Source organism: Gorilla gorilla, chromosome 20 (genome assembly GCF_029281585.2).
Source record: "Gorilla gorilla gorilla isolate KB3781 chromosome 20, NHGRI_mGorGor1-v2.1_pri, whole genome shotgun sequence".
Taxonomy (NCBI): Eukaryota; Metazoa; Chordata; class Mammalia; order Primates; family Hominidae; genus Gorilla; species Gorilla gorilla.
This window is the reverse complement of record NC_073244.2, coordinates 63,052,409-63,067,481: the sequence shown is the minus strand read 5'-3', so window position 1 is coordinate 63,067,481 and position 15,073 is coordinate 63,052,409. Positions and strand designations below refer to the sequence as shown.

General features: G+C 57.2%; 1 protein-coding gene across 3 annotated transcripts; it reads left to right on the top strand.

Moving 5' to 3' along the window:
* Nucleotides 1-12,106, top strand: KLK14 (kallikrein related peptidase 14). Of its 3 annotated transcripts, none has more exons than XM_055370233.2 (6): nucleotides 1-713; nucleotides 2,382-2,443; nucleotides 3,336-3,507; nucleotides 6,052-6,305; nucleotides 10,100-10,236; nucleotides 10,894-12,106. In XM_055370233.2, the coding sequence occupies exons 2-6, from the start codon at nucleotides 2,404-2,406 to the stop codon at nucleotides 11,044-11,046; spliced, it is 756 nt and encodes a 251-aa protein (XP_055226208.1). In that variant the 5' UTR covers nucleotides 1-713; nucleotides 2,382-2,403; the 3' UTR covers nucleotides 11,047-12,106. The 3 variants fall into 3 exon arrangements, with proteins under 3 accessions (XP_055226208.1, XP_055226206.1, XP_004061320.1); XM_055370231.2 differs by having other exon boundaries at nucleotides 1-738; XM_004061272.5 differs by lacking the exon at nucleotides 1-713 and adding an exon at nucleotides 1,374-2,296.
* Nucleotides 12,107-15,073: the final 2,967 nt, after the last annotated feature.

The following is a 15,073-nucleotide window of genomic DNA, read 5'->3' as shown; positions in this document are numbered from 1 at the left end:
AAACAGTTCAGGAATCACAGAAAGGCACCTGGGGAGAGATGGGTGTGTGGATCCAGATGCAGGTGCACAGACAGTGCGTCCCCAGGTGTACAGACAGACCCAGGCCAAGCTCCAGCTCAAAGAGCCAGCCTAGGGGGGTGCCGAGGTGGAGGGAGGCTGAGTCAGGCTGAGGCCGGGGAACAGTTTGGGTAGCCGAGGGAGGCAAGCAGCCTCCTGAGTCACCACGTGGTCCAGGTACGCGGCTGCCCAGGCCCAGAGACAGACACGAGCACTGGGGAATTTAAGGGGCTAGGGGAGGGGCTGAGGAGGGTAGGCCCTCCCCCAAATGAGGATGGAACCCCCCCAACTCCAGAACCCCCCTGCAGGCTGGCCAGAGTCCTTCCCCATCTCATTCACTCTGTCTCTCCTGCTCTCTGCCGTCTCCTATTTTGAATTTCCAACCCCGTCTGTTAAGACTGTCCTTCTGTCTCTGAATCTCTGTCCCCTTCTCTTTCTGGGTCTCTGTCCCTCTCCCTCTGGGTCTCTGTCCCCCTCTCTGGGTCTCTGTCACTCTCTCTTTGCATCTCCAGCTCTCACTTTGTCTCTGCACCTAGCTCTTCCCCACACCTCTGCAGATCCCAAGCTGGGGAATGCCAGTTCTGGCACCAACCTTCCTGCTCCCTGCTGGGGCCTCTGCTCCCCCATCTCTCAGGAGTCGAAAGTGAGAAAGCAAGGTGGGCAGCTCTGCTCCAGGTCCAGGTATCTCCCGCCCACCTCCTGCCCGTCCTGTATCCCACCCCTCCTCTCCATCTCTCCCTGGCGCTGCCATCTCTCATCTCTGCCTCTGTCTCCTCTGTCATTGTCCCCATCCCCTGTAGGTGCCCATCCTTCCCATCTCCCCTCTGCCATCGGCCTGCCTGTCCCATCCTCTTTCTCCCACCACGTCCCGTTCTCTTCCGCGTCTCATGCCCGCACTGCCTTCATCATCATCGCTGTTGTTCTGTGTGTGTCTGTGGTGAGTGCCGCATGGTGGGGGCGTCTTGGCCTCTCTCCTCTCTCTCCACTGTTTTCTCTTTCTGTGTGTCTGTTTCCATTCTATCTCCACCTTCTTCCCTCCGTCTTTTGCTTTTCTATCTCTGCTTCTCCACACCCCTCTCTCCCTGTGTCTCTGTGTCTCCCTCTTCCTCTCTCTTGTTTTTTTCCCACCATCTGCCTCTCCTGTTCCCTGTCACATCCAACTTCCACTGGTTTCTCCAGCTGTCTCCTCAGTTCCTTCTCTCATGAGCACACCTGCCTCTGTGCTCGTATTCCTGGACTCTTCTCTCTCCACTGTCATATCTTCTCATTTTCCCACTCTCTCTCTCTCTCTCTCTCTCTCCCCCTCTCTGTCACTCTGTCTCTGTCTCTGTCTCTCTCTCTCTCTCTCTCTCTCTGTGTCTCTCTGTCTGGCTCTCTCTCTCTGTGTCTCTCTGTCTGGCTCTCTCTCTGTCTCTCTCTCCATCTCTCTCTCTCTCTCCCCCCCGTCACCCTGTCTCTGTCTCTCTCTCTCTCTCTCTCTCTCTGTGTCTCTCTGTCTGGCTCTCTCTCTCTGTGTCTCTCTGTCTGGCTCTCTCTCTGTCTCTCTCTCCATCTCTCTCTCTCTCTCCCCCCCATCACCCTGTCTCTGTCTCTCTCTCTGTCTCTCTCTCTCTGTGTGTCTCTCTGTCTGGCTCTCTCTCCATCTCTCTCTGTCTCTCTCTGTCTCTCTCTCCCTCTGTCTCTCCTCCCGTGACTCCGTCTCTCAGTGCCTCTCTTCCTCCCTCTCTCAGCCCCTTCGTGCCCTTTCCTCTGACACTCCCCACCCTGGTTTCCTGACTCCACCACTAGATCCACCACCTCCAGCAACTGGGAACCCTCCCCTGCCCACCCTGCCCTGGGGTCCCCTCCCAGGATTCCTTCTAGATTATAGCATCTTCCCCGGGCGGGTTCTCATGAACAATTGTGGCTGCTTTTTTGGCCAGACAGGGGAGGGAGGGGATGGGATCAGGGAGTCCTGGAATGGGAACTAGGCAATAAAAAAAAAAAAAAAATGTCAGAAGCAGGGCGGCGGGAGGTGGGGGCAGGGCCAGCTATCCTTACCAGGGATAAAAGGCTTTGCCAGCGTGACTAGGAAGAGAGACACCTCCCCTCCTTCCTTCATCAAGACATCAAGGAGGGACCTGTGCCCTGCTCCACATCCTCCCACCTGCCGCCCGCAGAGCCTGCAGGCCCCGCCCCCCGGTCTCTGGTCCCTACCTCTCTGCTGTGTCTTCATGTCCCTGAGGGTCTTGGGCTCTGGGTAAGTGCCCCTCGCTGTCTCTGCCTCTCAGCCCCCGGTTCTGTTGAAGGTTCCTTCTCTCTCACTTTTTCTCTGCATTTGACAGGACCTGGCCCTCAGCCCCTAAAATGTTCCTCCTGCTGACAGCACTTCAAGTCCTGGCTATAGGTAAGAGAACGGTTGGGTATGACACAAGGGGGTCCCCTGGAGACTCTGAGAAGAGATGGGGATGGGTCCTTGGGGCCCCTGGATGCTCATGGTGACCTCATAAGAAAGAGCAGGGAGTGGTTTTGGGGTCATGGTGGGGGAGCGTGCTGGAGGCCTAAAGTCCTAGTTGTGGAGGTGCTAGGAAATTGTGGGGCTGGGGAGAGAGATGTTTATAAGATCTGGTGCAAAATACATAAGGAATCGTAGGGAACTATTAGGTCCTGAGTGGGTCATAACAGAAAGATCACGGGGCTCTACTTGACTGTGTTAGGAAAGAAACAATGTGGGAAATATGTTTTGTTGTCAGAGGGAAGGTGGAGAAGGATGATGGGGTGGCGGGATCATGGCATGGGGTGGCGGGATCATGGCATGGGGTGGCGGGATCGTGGCATGGGTGTGCGAGGTGGATGGGGGCAAGTGTGGGGCAAGAGAAGGTGGATCCTTGGGGTCCCACTGAGTGGGAACGTTGGGGAGGAGACAGGGAGGTCCTTGAATGTGTTGGGGAAGGACTCATTGGGGGGAAATGTGGCATATTTCAAGAAGTGATCACAGAAATTATGGGAGCATAGAGCTGAGGGTCGTAGATGTAGCAAGGCCCTGGATAAGGTGGCCATGGCACAAAATAAGAGATGCTACGGAGGTGACTTGGGAGGTGAGTCAGAAAGCTCTCCGTGTTGGGGCAATAACGGGGTCAATATTGGACATGTCTCACCCTGGGTGGGACGGATAGAGGCGGGCGGTTTAGGGGTTAGACCAAAAGGAAGGGGATTTGTCAGTTTTGGAATCCTACAAACTTGTGGAGTGGACAGTGTTTGCTCATCTACTTTCCCCACCCAATCCTGTCCACTCCTAGCCATGACACGGAGCCAAGAGGATGAGAACAAGATAATTGGTGGCTATACGTGCACCCGGAGCTCCCAGCCGTGGCAGGCGGCCCTGCTGGCGGGTCCCAGGCGCCGCTTCCTCTGCGGAGGCGCCCTGCTTTCAGACCAGTGGGTCATCACTGCTGCTCACTGCGGCCGCCCGTAAGTGACCCCCTCCCCTGTCCCTGTACCTAGTGAATTCCAGAGTCTAAAGCCCTAGAGCTGAGCTGAGAACCTGGATCTCTGTATAGAACCCAATGTAGTGGCTGGCTCCTGGTTTGAGTTCTAGAGAAGAGCCTGGAACCAAAAACACAGCTCGGGATGTGGACTCCTCCATAAATCTCGAACTCAGCCTAGGTTCTGAAAGCAGATGGGCAGCTTGGAACCCATGGACCTGCTGAGAACCAAACATCTAATCCAGTGATTCTTCCAGAGGCCACACATTACATCAAGACCAGGCTTAGCCCATTCCAGATTGGTGGCTGAATTCAGGACCCCGTCTACATTCAGAAACTCAGGACACTACTTAGAACTCAGAGCCCAGCTCAGGACCTGCAGTCTAGCCATAAATCCAGAACTAGAACGCTGCTCACAGCTGGAACATACAACTCTAAGAATAGAGGCAAAACTTGGAGGCTGTTTCACACCCAAGGTTTAGTTCAGAGTCTAGTCTATAGCTCCGCTATGAGCAGACTTCAACCCAGTGTTTGAATCCCAGAATGTGGCGGGTGCAGTGGCTCCCGCCTGTAATCCCAGCACTTTGGGATGCTGAGGCGGGCAGATCACCTGAGGTCGGGAGTTCGAGACCAGCCTGACCAACATAGAGAAACCCTGTCTCTACTAAAAATGCAAAATTAGCCAGTCATGGTGGCACATGCCTGTAATCCCAGCCACTCGGGAGGCTGAGGCAGGAGAATCACTTGAACCTGGGAGGCGGAGGTTGCAGTGAGTTGAGATCGCACCATTGCACTCCAGGCTAGGCAACAAGAGCGAAACTCCATATCAATAAATAAATAAATAAATAAATAAATCCCAGAAGGCAGATCCTAATCAGAAGCCCCATATAAAACCTAGACCCCTCCTAAATTCTAGATCTGAACTTACAACCCAGACCCCAGCCAAGAGGTCAAAATGCCTATAAGCCTTATCTATGCCATAAACAGGTCAGTCTAGAGCCTAGAGATCAAAGCTCAGGCCAGAGTCTAGAATATAAAGGCCAGAATGCAAACCAGATTCTAGAATTTTGGATCCAGGCCATAACCTAGAGCTCCAACTAGAACCCAGAGCCCAGCCTGAGGTCAAGGGCTAGGGCCAGAGTCCAGAACCAAGAGCCCTATAATCCAATATGAAACAGACCTGTAGGGGCCAGGTGCGGTGGCTCACGCCTGTAATCCCAGCACTTTGGGAGGCCGAGGCGGGTGGATCACGAGGTCAGGAGATCAAGACCATCAGGACTAACATGGTGAAACCCCATCTCTACTAAAAATACAAAAAATTAGCCAGGCGTGGCGGTGGGTGCCTGTAGTCCCAGCTACTCAGGAGGCTGAGGCAGGAGAATGGCTTGAACCCCGGAGGCAGAGCTTGCAGCGAGCCGAGATGGTTCCACTGCACTCCAGCTGGGGCGACAGAATGAGACCCCATCTCAAAAAAAAAAAAAAAAAAAGGAAGAAAGAAAGAAACAGACCCGTAGAATCAAGAGCTCAGATGAATGTCGAGAACCCTGACCCCATCTGGAGCACAGAGCTCAAACTGTTGTCTAAGAACGGCTCATAAACCATAGCTTAATAAGGAACCCAGAGCACCACCCAGAAACTGGAGCCATCAATGTGTCCAGAACCCGTAGCCCAGGTCTTAACCCATTTCTCAAAGTAAAACCCTCAGCCTACCCTAAAACAGAAACCTCACCTCAGAATCCAGAAATTATGTCATAGCTGGGCACGGTGGCTCATGCCTGTAATCCCATTACTTTGGGAGGCCGAGGGGGGCGGATCAGTTGAGGTCAGGAGTTAGAGACCAGTCTGGCCAATATGGTGAAACCCCGTCTCTACTAAAAAATACAAAAATTAGCCAGGTGTGGTGGCGGGCACCTGTAGTTCCAGCTACTCGGGAGGCTGAGGCGGCTGAGGTGGGAGAATCACTTGAACTGGGAGGTGGAGGTCGAGAGTGAGCTGAGATCGTGCCACCGCACTCCAGCCTAGGTGACAGAGCGAGACTCCATCACACACACACACACAAAAATCAAGTCATAATCCAGGTTCGATCTAGAATCCTGATCTTAGCATAGAGTCAAAAGTTTAACATGTCTAGAACTCAGAGCCCAGGCTAGAAACAGAATGGTGCCTACTCCGGAATATCAGTTCCGATTTAGAGCCCAGACTCATAACGCAGTTTCGCTTAGGACTCAATGCACCGAGCCCAGCACAGACCCTGGAACGGAGCCAAGCTCTCCCAATCATCACCTTCTTCCCAAGCCAGGAGCTGGAGCCCAGCCCAAGAGCGGAAGGAGAGGCAGCTGGGGCTGGGCCGAGAGAATGCCCTGGCCATGGGGAAGGGCACAGGAGGCCAAGAATGCTCGGCCTGCAGTTAGTGAGAAGCAGGCTAGACCTCGGGGAAGACTCGTCACCCGGCCAGGGAACCGGGCTGGAGGGTAGGGAGGAGTCTCCGGCTCAGACCCTGAGCAGCGCTTCTCTTGGGGGTCATGGCCAGGATCCTTCAGGTTGCCCTGGGCAAGCACAACCTGAGGAGGTGGGAGGCCACCCAGCAGGTGCTACGCGTGGTTCGCCAGGTGACGCACCCCAACTACAACTCCCGGACCCACGACAACGACCTCATGCTGCTGCGGCTACAGCAGCCCGCACGGATCGGGAGGGCAGTCAGGCCCATTGAGGTCACCCAGGCCTGTGCCAGCCCCGGGACCTCCTGCCGAGTGTCAGGCTGGGGAACTATATCCAGCCCCATCGGTGAGGACTCCTGCATCTTGGAAAGCAGGGGACTGGGCCTGGGCTCCTGGGTCTCCAGGAGGTGGAGCTGGGGGGACTGGGGCTCCTGGGTCTGAGGGAGGAGGGGCTGGGCCTGGACTCCTGGGTCTGAGGGAGGAGGGGCTGGGCCTGGACTCCTGGGTCTCAAGGAGGAGGGGCTGGGAGACTGGGGCTCCTGGGTCTGAGGGAGGAGGGGCTGGGCCTGGATTCCTGGGTCTCAGGGAGGAGGGGGCTGAGGCCTGGACTTCTGGGTCTGAGGGAGGAGGGGCTGGGCCTGGATTCCTGGGTCTCAGGGAGGAGGGGGCTGAGGCCTGGACTTCTGGGTCTGAGGGAGGAAGGGCTGGGGACCTGGACTCCTGGGTCTGAGGGAGGAGGGGCTGGGCCTGGACTCCTGGGTCTCAAGGAGGAGAAGCTGGGCCTGGACTCCTAGGTCTGAGGGAGGAGGGGGCTGAGGCCTGGACTCCTTGGTCTCAAGGAGGAGGAGCTGGGCCTGGACTCATAGGTCTGAGGGAGGAGGGGCTGGAGCCTGGACTCCTGGGTCTCAAGGAGGAGGGGCTGGGGGACTGGGGCTCCTGGGTCTGAGGGAGGAGGGGCTGGGCCTGGACTTCTGGGTCTGAGGGAGGAGGGGCTGGGGACCTGGACTCCTGGGTCTGAGGGAGGAGGGACTGGGGACCTGGACTCCTGGGTCTGAGGGAGGAGGGCTGGGGGTCTGGACTCCTGGGTCTGAGGGAGGAGGGGGCGGAGGCCTGGACACTCAAGGAGGAGGAGCTGGGCCTGGACTCATAGGTCTGAGGGAGGAGGGGCTGGAGCCTGGACTCCTGGGTCTCAAGGAGGAGGGGCTGGGCCTGGACTTCTGGGTCTGAGGGAGGAGGGGCTGGGGCTGGACTCCTGGGTCTGAGGGAGGAGGGGCTTGGGGTCTGGACTCCTGGGTCTGAGGGAGGAGGGGCTGGGGCTGGACTCCTGGGTCTGAGGGAGGAGGGGCTTGGGGTCTGGACTCCTGGGTCTGAAGGAGGAGGGGCTGGGGCTGGACTCCTGGGTCTGAGGGAGGAGGGGCTGGGGCTGGACTCCTGGGTTGGAAGGAGGAGGGGCTGGGGCTGGACTCCTGGGTCTGAGGGAGGAGGTGCTGGGGCTGGACTCCTGGGTCTGAGGGAGGAGGGACTGGGGCTGGACTCCTGGGTCTGAGGGAGGAGGGGCTGGGCCTGGACTCCTGGGTCTGAGAGAGGAGGGGCTGGGGCTGGACTCCTGGGTCTGAAGGAGGAGGGGCTGGGGCTGGACTCCTGGGTCTGAGGCAGGAGGGGCTGGGGCTGGACTCCTGGGTCTGAGGGAGGAGGTGCTGGGGCTGGACTCCTGGGTCGGAAGGAGGAGGGGCTGAGGCTGGACTCCTGGGTCTGAGGGAGGAGGGGCTGGGGCTGGAATCCTGGGTCTGAAGGAGGAGGGGCTGGGGCTGGACTCCTGGGTCTGAGGGAGGAGGGGCTGGAGGCCTGGACTCCTGGGTCTGAGGGAGGAGGTGCTGGGGCTGGACTCCTGGGTTGGAAGGAGGAGGGGCTGGGGCTGGACTCCTGGGTCTGAAGGAGGAGGGGCTGGGGCTGGACTCCTGGGTCTGAGGGAGGAGGGGCTGGGGGCCTGGACTCCTGGGTCTGAGGGAGGAGGTGCTGGGGCTGGACTCCTGGGTTGGAAGGAGGAGGGGCTGGGGCTGGACTCCTGGGTCTGAAGGAGGAGGGGCTGGGGCTGGACTCCTGGGTCTGAGGGAGGAGGGGCTGGGGGCCTGGACTCCTGGGTCTGAGGGAGGAGGTGCTGGGGCTGGACTCCTGGGTTGGAAGGAGGAGGGGCTGGGGCTGGACTCCTGGGTCTGAGGGAGGAGGGGCTGGAGCCTGGACTCCTGGGTCTCAAGGAGGAGGGGCTGGGCCTGGACTTCTGGGTCTGAGGGAGGAGGGGCTGGGGCTGGACTCCTGGGTCTGAGGGAGGAGGGGCTTGGGGTCTGGACTCCTGGGTCTGAGGGAGGAGGGGCTGGGGCTGGACTCCTGGGTCTGAGGGAGGAGGGGCTTGGGGTCTGGACTCCTGGGTCTGAAGGAGGAGGGGCTGGGGCTGGACTCCTGGGTCTGAGGGAGGAGGGGCTGGGGCTGGACTCCTGGGTCTGAAGGAGGAGGGGCTGGGGCTGGACTCCTGGGTCTGAGGGAGGAGGGGCTGGGGGCCTGGACTCCTGGGTCTGAGGGAGGAGGGGCTGGGGCTGGACTCCTGGGTCTGAGGGAGGAGGGGCTGGGGCTGGACTCCTGGGTCTGAGGGAGGAGGTGCTGGGGCCTGGACTCCTGGGTCTGAGGGAGGAGGGGCTGGGGCTGGACTCCTGGGTCTGAGGGAGGAGGTGCTGGGGCTGGACTCCTGGGTCTGAGGGAGGAGGGACTGGGGCTGGACTCCTGGGTCTGAGGGAGGAGGGGCTGGGGCCTGGACTCCTGGGTCTGAGAGAGGAGGGGCTGGGGCTGGACTCCTGGGTCTGAAGGAGGAGGGGCTGGGGCTGGACTCCTGGGTCTGAGGCAGGAGGGGCTGGGGCTGGACTCCTGGGTCTGAGGGAGGAGGTGCTGGGGCTGGACTCCTGGGTCAGAAGGAGGAGGGGCTGAGGCTGGACTCCTGGGTCTGAGGGAGGAGGGGCTGGGGCTGGAATCCTGGGTCTGAAGGAGGAGGGGCTGGGGCTGGACTCCTGGGTCTGAGGGAGGAGGGGCTGGAGGCCTGGACTCCTGGGTCTGAGGGAGGAGGTGCTGGGGCTGGACTCCTGGGTTGGAAGGAGGAGGGGCTGGGGCTGGACTCCTGGGTCTGAAGGAGGAGGGGCTGGGGCTGGACTCCTGGGTCTGAGGGAGGAGGGGCTGGGGGCCTGGACTCCTGGGTCTGAGGGAGGAGGTGCTGGGGCTGGACTCCTGGGTTGGAAGGAGGAGGGGCTGGGGCTGGACTCCTGGGTCTGAAGGAGGAGGGGCTGGGGCTGGACTCCTGGGTCTGAGGGAGGAGGGGCTGGGGCTGGAATCCTGGGTCTGAAGGAGGAGGGGCTGGGGCTGGACTCCTGGGTCTGAGGGAGGAGGGGCTGGAGGCCTGGACTCCTGGGTCTGAGGGAGGAGGTGCTGGGGCTGGACTCCTGGGTTGGAAGGAGGAGGGGCTGGGGCTGGACTCCTGGGTCTGAAGGAGGAGGGGCTGGGGCTGGACTCCTGGGTCTGAGGGAGGAGGGGCTGGGGGCCTGGACTCCTGGGTCTGAGGGAGGAGGTGCTGGGGCTGGACTCCTGGGTTGGAAGGAGGAGGGGCTGGGGCTGGACTCCTGGGTCTGAAGGAGGAGGGGCTGGGGCTGGACTCCTGGGTCTGAGGGAGGAGGGGCTGGGGGCCTGGACTCCTGGGTCTGAGGGAGGAGGTGCTGGGGCTGGACTCCTGGGTTGGGAGGAGGAGGGGCTGGGGCTGGACTCCTGGGTCTGAGGGAGGAGGGGCTGGGGGCCTGGACTCCTGGGTCTGAGGGAGGAGGTGCTGGGGCTGGACTCCTGGGTTGGAAGGAGGAGGGGCTGGGGCTGGACTCCTGGGTCTGAGGGAGGAGGGGCTGGGGGCCTGGACTCCTGGGTCTGAGGGAGGAGGGGCTGGGGCTGGACTCCTGGGTCTGAGGGAGGAGGGGCTGGGGCTGGACCACTGGGTCTGAGGGAGGAGGTGCGGGGGGCCTGGACTCCTGGGTCGGAAGGAGGAGGGGCTGGAGGCCTGTACCCTTGGGTCTTATGGGAGGGTAGACCCAGTTATAACCCTGCAGAGGCCCCCAGCCAGGTACCCTGCCTCTCTGCAATGCGTGAACATCAATGTCTCCCCGGATGAGGTGTGCCAGAAGGCCTATCCTAGAACCATCACGCCTGGCATGGTCTGTGCAGGAGTTCCCCAGGGTGGGAAGGACTCTTGTCAGGTAAGGCCCAGGATGGGAGCTGTGGTAGGGATTATTTGGGACTGGGATTTAAGCAAATGATGTCAGGAGCGTGGAAGTCTGCAGAGGTCTTCGGAAGAGAGTGAACCACAGGCACAGAGAGATTCCGATAGCCAGGCCACCCTGCTTCCTAGCCCTGTGCCCCCTGGGTAATGGACTCAGAGCATTCATGCCTCAGTTTCCTCATCTGTCAGGTGGGAGTAACCCTCTTAGGGTAGTTGGTGGAATGGGATGAGGCAGGTTGGGGAAAGATCGCAGAGTGGCCTCTGCTCATATGGGTCTGGGAAAGGCTGTGCTGAGGCTTCTAGAAATCGTAATGCATCCTTGAGAGAGGCAGAGACGGGGAAATAGAAAAAGAGAGACACACAAATGTTCTACAGTTGGAGCGAACAGAGAGGGGCCTGGTGAGACTCAAGGGACAGGCAGGTGCACACAGAGACAGAGCCAGACCCAGCGGAGAGGGAAGGAAGTGCCCCGACCTCCGGGGCTGAGACCTCAGAGCTGGGGCAGGACTGTGTCCCTAACTGTCCACCCCAGTGTCTCTGCCCGTCTCCCTGTGTCTGCTTCTTGGGTTCTCTGTGCCGTGGTGGCTCTAGCTACCTGTCCAACAGTGTCTCCATTTCTGTTCCTCCCCCTCAGGGTGACTCTGGGGGACCCCTGGTGTGCAGAGGACAGCTCCAGGGCCTCGTGTCTTGGGGAATGGAGCGCTGCGCCCTGCCTGGCTACCCCGGTGTCTACACCAATCTGTGCAAGTACAGAAGCTGGATTGAGGAAACGATGCGGGACAAATGACGTTCTTCATGGTGGGATGGACCTCGTCAGCTGCCCAGGCCCTCCTCTCTCTACTCAGGACCCAGGAGTCCAGGCCCCCAGCCCCTCCTCCCTCAGACTCAGGATCCCAGGCCCCAGCCCCTCTTCCCTCAGACCCAGGAGTCCAGGCTCCAGCCCCTCCTCCCTCAGACCCAGGAGTCCAGGCCCCAGCCCCTCCTCCCTCAGACCCAGGAGTCCAGGCCGCAGCCCCTCCTCCCTCAGACCCAGGAGTCCAGGCCGCAGCCCCTCCTCCCTCAGACCCAGGAGGCCAGGTCCCCAGCCCCTCCTCCCTCAGACCCAGGAGTCCAGGTCCCCAGCCCCTCCTCCCTCAGACCCAGGAGTCCAGGCCCCAGTCCCTCCTCCCTCAGACCCGGCAGTCCAGGCCCCAGCCCCTCCTCCCTCAGACCCAGGAGTCCAGGCCCCAGCCCCTCCTCCCTCAGACCCAGGAGTCCAGGCCCCAGTCCCTCCTCCCTCAGACCCATGAGTCCAGGCCCCCAGCCCCTCCTCCCTCAGACCCAGGAGTCCAGGCCCCAGCCCCTCCTCCCCCAGACCCAGGATCCCAGTCCCCAGCCCCTCCTCCCTCAGACCCAGGAGTCCAGGCCCCAGCCCCTCCTCCCTCAGACCCAGGAGTCCAGGCCCCAGCCCCTCCTCCCTCAGACCCAGGAGTCCAGGCCCCAGCCCCTCCTCCCTCAGACCCAGGAGTCCAGGCCCCAGCCCCTCCTCCCTCAGACCCAGGAGTCCAGGCCCCAGCTCCTCCTCCCTCAGACCCAGGAGTCCAGGCCCAGCCCCTCCTCCCTCAGACCCAGGAGCCCCAGTCCCCAGCATCCTGATCTTTACTCCGGCTCTGATCTCTCCTTTCCCAGAGCAGTTACTTCAGGCGTTTTCTCCCCACCATGCCCCCACCCTTGCTGTGTCACCATCACTACTCAAGACCGGAGGCACAGAGGGCAGGAGCACAGACCCCTTAAACCGGCATTGTATTCCAAAGAAGACAATTTTTAACACGCTTAGTGTCTCTAAAAACCGAATAAATAATGACAATAAAAATGGAATCATCCTAAATTGTATTCATTCATCCATGTGTTTATTTTTTATTTTTTGAGACAAGGTCTTGCTCAGTCTCCTGGTGAAGTGCTGTAACGCAATCATGGCTCACTGCAACCGTGACCTCCTGGGCTCCAGTGATCCTTTTACCTCAGCCTCCTGAGTAGTTGGGACCACAGGTGCCCGTCACCATGCCCCGCTACTTTTTAAATTTTGTGTAGAGATGAGGTTTCCCTGTGTTGCTCAGGCTGGTCTCGAACACCTGACCCCAAGCGATCCGCCTGCGTCGGTTTCCCAAAGTGCCGGGATTGCAGGCGTGAGCTGCCGCGCCCAGCCTTATCCATCCAATTAATGACTTCAAGAAACATGTACACAGTGGCCCCACCATGCCAAGCCGGGGGCTATGTGCTGACAAGTGGCTGCCTCCCTCTTTGCGTGTTTTTCCTTGGGAGTCCCCCGTCCACCCCACTGTATCAGGTTTCTAGACGGAAACACCTCAGCCCTGCAGAGTGACCTTGAGCATGACTGCCTTCTACCAGCCTCCTCCCTGGAGCCCCTGTGGTCCAGGGCAGGGAACTAAGTGCCTTGTTTCCTGGAAAATTCTATGCAAATGAAGATGTCCTCGTTTTCCTAATCAGATCTCAGGTGAGGAGAGTTGAGTTAATCACAGGCTTCAGTTCCTGCCCAGGCAAAGCCCTTCTCTCATTTTATTAATTTATTTCCACTCTTCATCTCTGGCTCTGCTCCCCTCCCTCCCCACAGGCACCGACATAAGTGGCTTTGAGTGCCCTGCATCCTTGGAAAACAAGGCAGTGTCACAGGGTATTGTTTCTAATTTATATGAAACCATTGTGTTAGGAATCTCATTCTCTTTCTTACTTTCACTCATCAACAGCTATTGAGCGCCTACTACGGGCCAGGCATTGGTCTATTTATTAGGCACCTGCTATGCACCAGGCATTGTTCTAGGTGCTGGAGGAAGAACTGTGAGCAAGCCAGTCAGAATTCCTGCCCTCACAGAACTTATATTCTAGCAGGAGATGACAGACAAGAAGCCATAAACATAATTTTAAAATAAAGCAGAGTCCCTATGAGTAACGAGGTCAATAAACTTGGGCTGGGCGGCAGGCCCAATGTGTGCCAGGGCCAGCTCCTACATGCTTGCAAGAGTCTACCAGCAAATTTTCAGGAATTTCGAGAGCCAGTTGCTAAATGCAGCCATCATTAAAAATTAAATTACATAAGCTTATAATTACATCATTGATTAAAAAAATTGTCAGTAAATACTCAAAACTCAACTGTTGCTAATTATTTCAACTAATACCTATGCTTGGGAGTGAGATATGTCTCTTGTACTACGTCTGTAATGATGAGTTTCTGCACACCTCTTTCCAACTCCCCAACTCTGTCTGCACCAGTAGCTTGACAATAGCCAAAGAAGAAGTATTTACTGCACTGAAATTGAAAAACACTATAGATAGGGCTTTGCCGGACAGTCATTGCTAAACCTTTACCAGGCACCCTTGGATGGGTCTGCCTGGGAATGACCTCATGATCTTAGTGTCTGTCTTCTCAAAGTTCTGTGCTTGGATACTACAGAGTACAGCTAAAATAGAATGTTGTACTCACCTTATGTTCTATGGGGACAGCACAGTATTGGGGAACCCTAAGATGGCAGGTCTGGGACATGCACGAAAGATTGTTGGGAAGTAGAGGCTCCCTCCTTTTCCTCATCCTCCCACCCCATCCTCCAGTGTCTGGTAACCACCATTCTACTCTCTGCTTCTAAGAGTCTGAGTTTTTTAGATTTCACATGTAAGTGAGATCATGCAGTAATTGCCATTCTGTGTCTGACCTATTTCACTTAACACAGTGTCCTCCCGGTCCATCCATGTTGTCACAAATGACAGGATTTCTTTCTTTTATAAGGCAGAATAATATTAAATTATACTGATACTAATATATTACATTTCCTTTATCCATTCATCCATCAACAGACACATAGGTTGTTTTCATATCCTGATCATCATGAATGATGCCGCCATGAACATGGGTGTGCAGATATCACTTTGAGATGCCAATTTCATTTCCTTGCACCAACTTACACTCCCACCAACAGGGTACAAGGATTCACTTTTTTTCCCCACATCCTTGCCAACGTTTGTTATTGTTTGCCTTTTCTATACTAGTCATTCCAAAATGTGTGAGGTGATGTCTTACTGTGATTTTAATTTGTGTTTCCCTGATGATTAGTGATAGTGAGCACCTTTTCATATACTTGTTGGTCCTTTGTATGTCTTCTTTGGAGAAATGTCTATTCAGGGGCCTTTGCCCTTTTTCATTTTTCAGAGACAGAGTCTCTCCCTGTTGCCCAGGCTGGAGTGCAGTGGTGCGATCTCAGCTCACTGCAACCTCCACCTCCTGGGTTCAAGTGATTCTCCTGCCTCAGCCTCCCAAGCAGCTGGGATTACAGGCATCTGCCACCATGCCCAGCTAATTTTTGTATTTTTAGTAGAGACAGGGTATCATCATGTTGGCCAGGCTGGTCTCAAACTCCTGACCTCAGGTGATCCACCCACCTCAGCCTCCCAAAGTGCTGGGATTTCAGGCATGAGCCACTGCGCCCGGCCCTTTGTCCCTTTTTTAATTGGGTTATTTGTTTTCTTGCTGTTGATTTTTGCATTGCGTATATATCTTGGATATTGACCCTCTATCAGATACATCATTTGCAAATATTTTCTCCCATTTGGTAGGCTGTCTTTTCACTCTGTGGATCATTATCTGTTGGTTGTTTCCTTTGGTGCACAGAAGCTTTTCCATTTGATGCAATCGCATTTGTTTATTTTTACTTTTGTTGTCTGTGCTTTGGGGATTATATCTAAAATATCATTGCCCAGACAAATGTCAAGAAGTTTTTTCCCCATGTCTTCTTCTTGTCATTTTACAGTTTCAGGTCTTATGTTTA

Excerpts from the sequence above, each read along its gene's own strand:
- KLK14 (XM_055370231.2), top strand. The coding sequence starts at position 326 with ATGAGGATGGAACCCCCCCAACTCCAGAACCCCCCTGCAGGCTGGCCA. Across the intron at positions 3,508-6,051 it reads GCTGCTCACTGCGGCCGCCC|GATCCTTCAGGTTGCCCTGG; the intron begins GTAAGTGACCCC and ends GGTCATGGCCAG. Across the intron at positions 10,237-10,893 it reads GTGGGAAGGACTCTTGTCAG|GGTGACTCTGGGGGACCCCT; the intron begins GTAAGGCCCAGG and ends CCTCCCCCTCAG.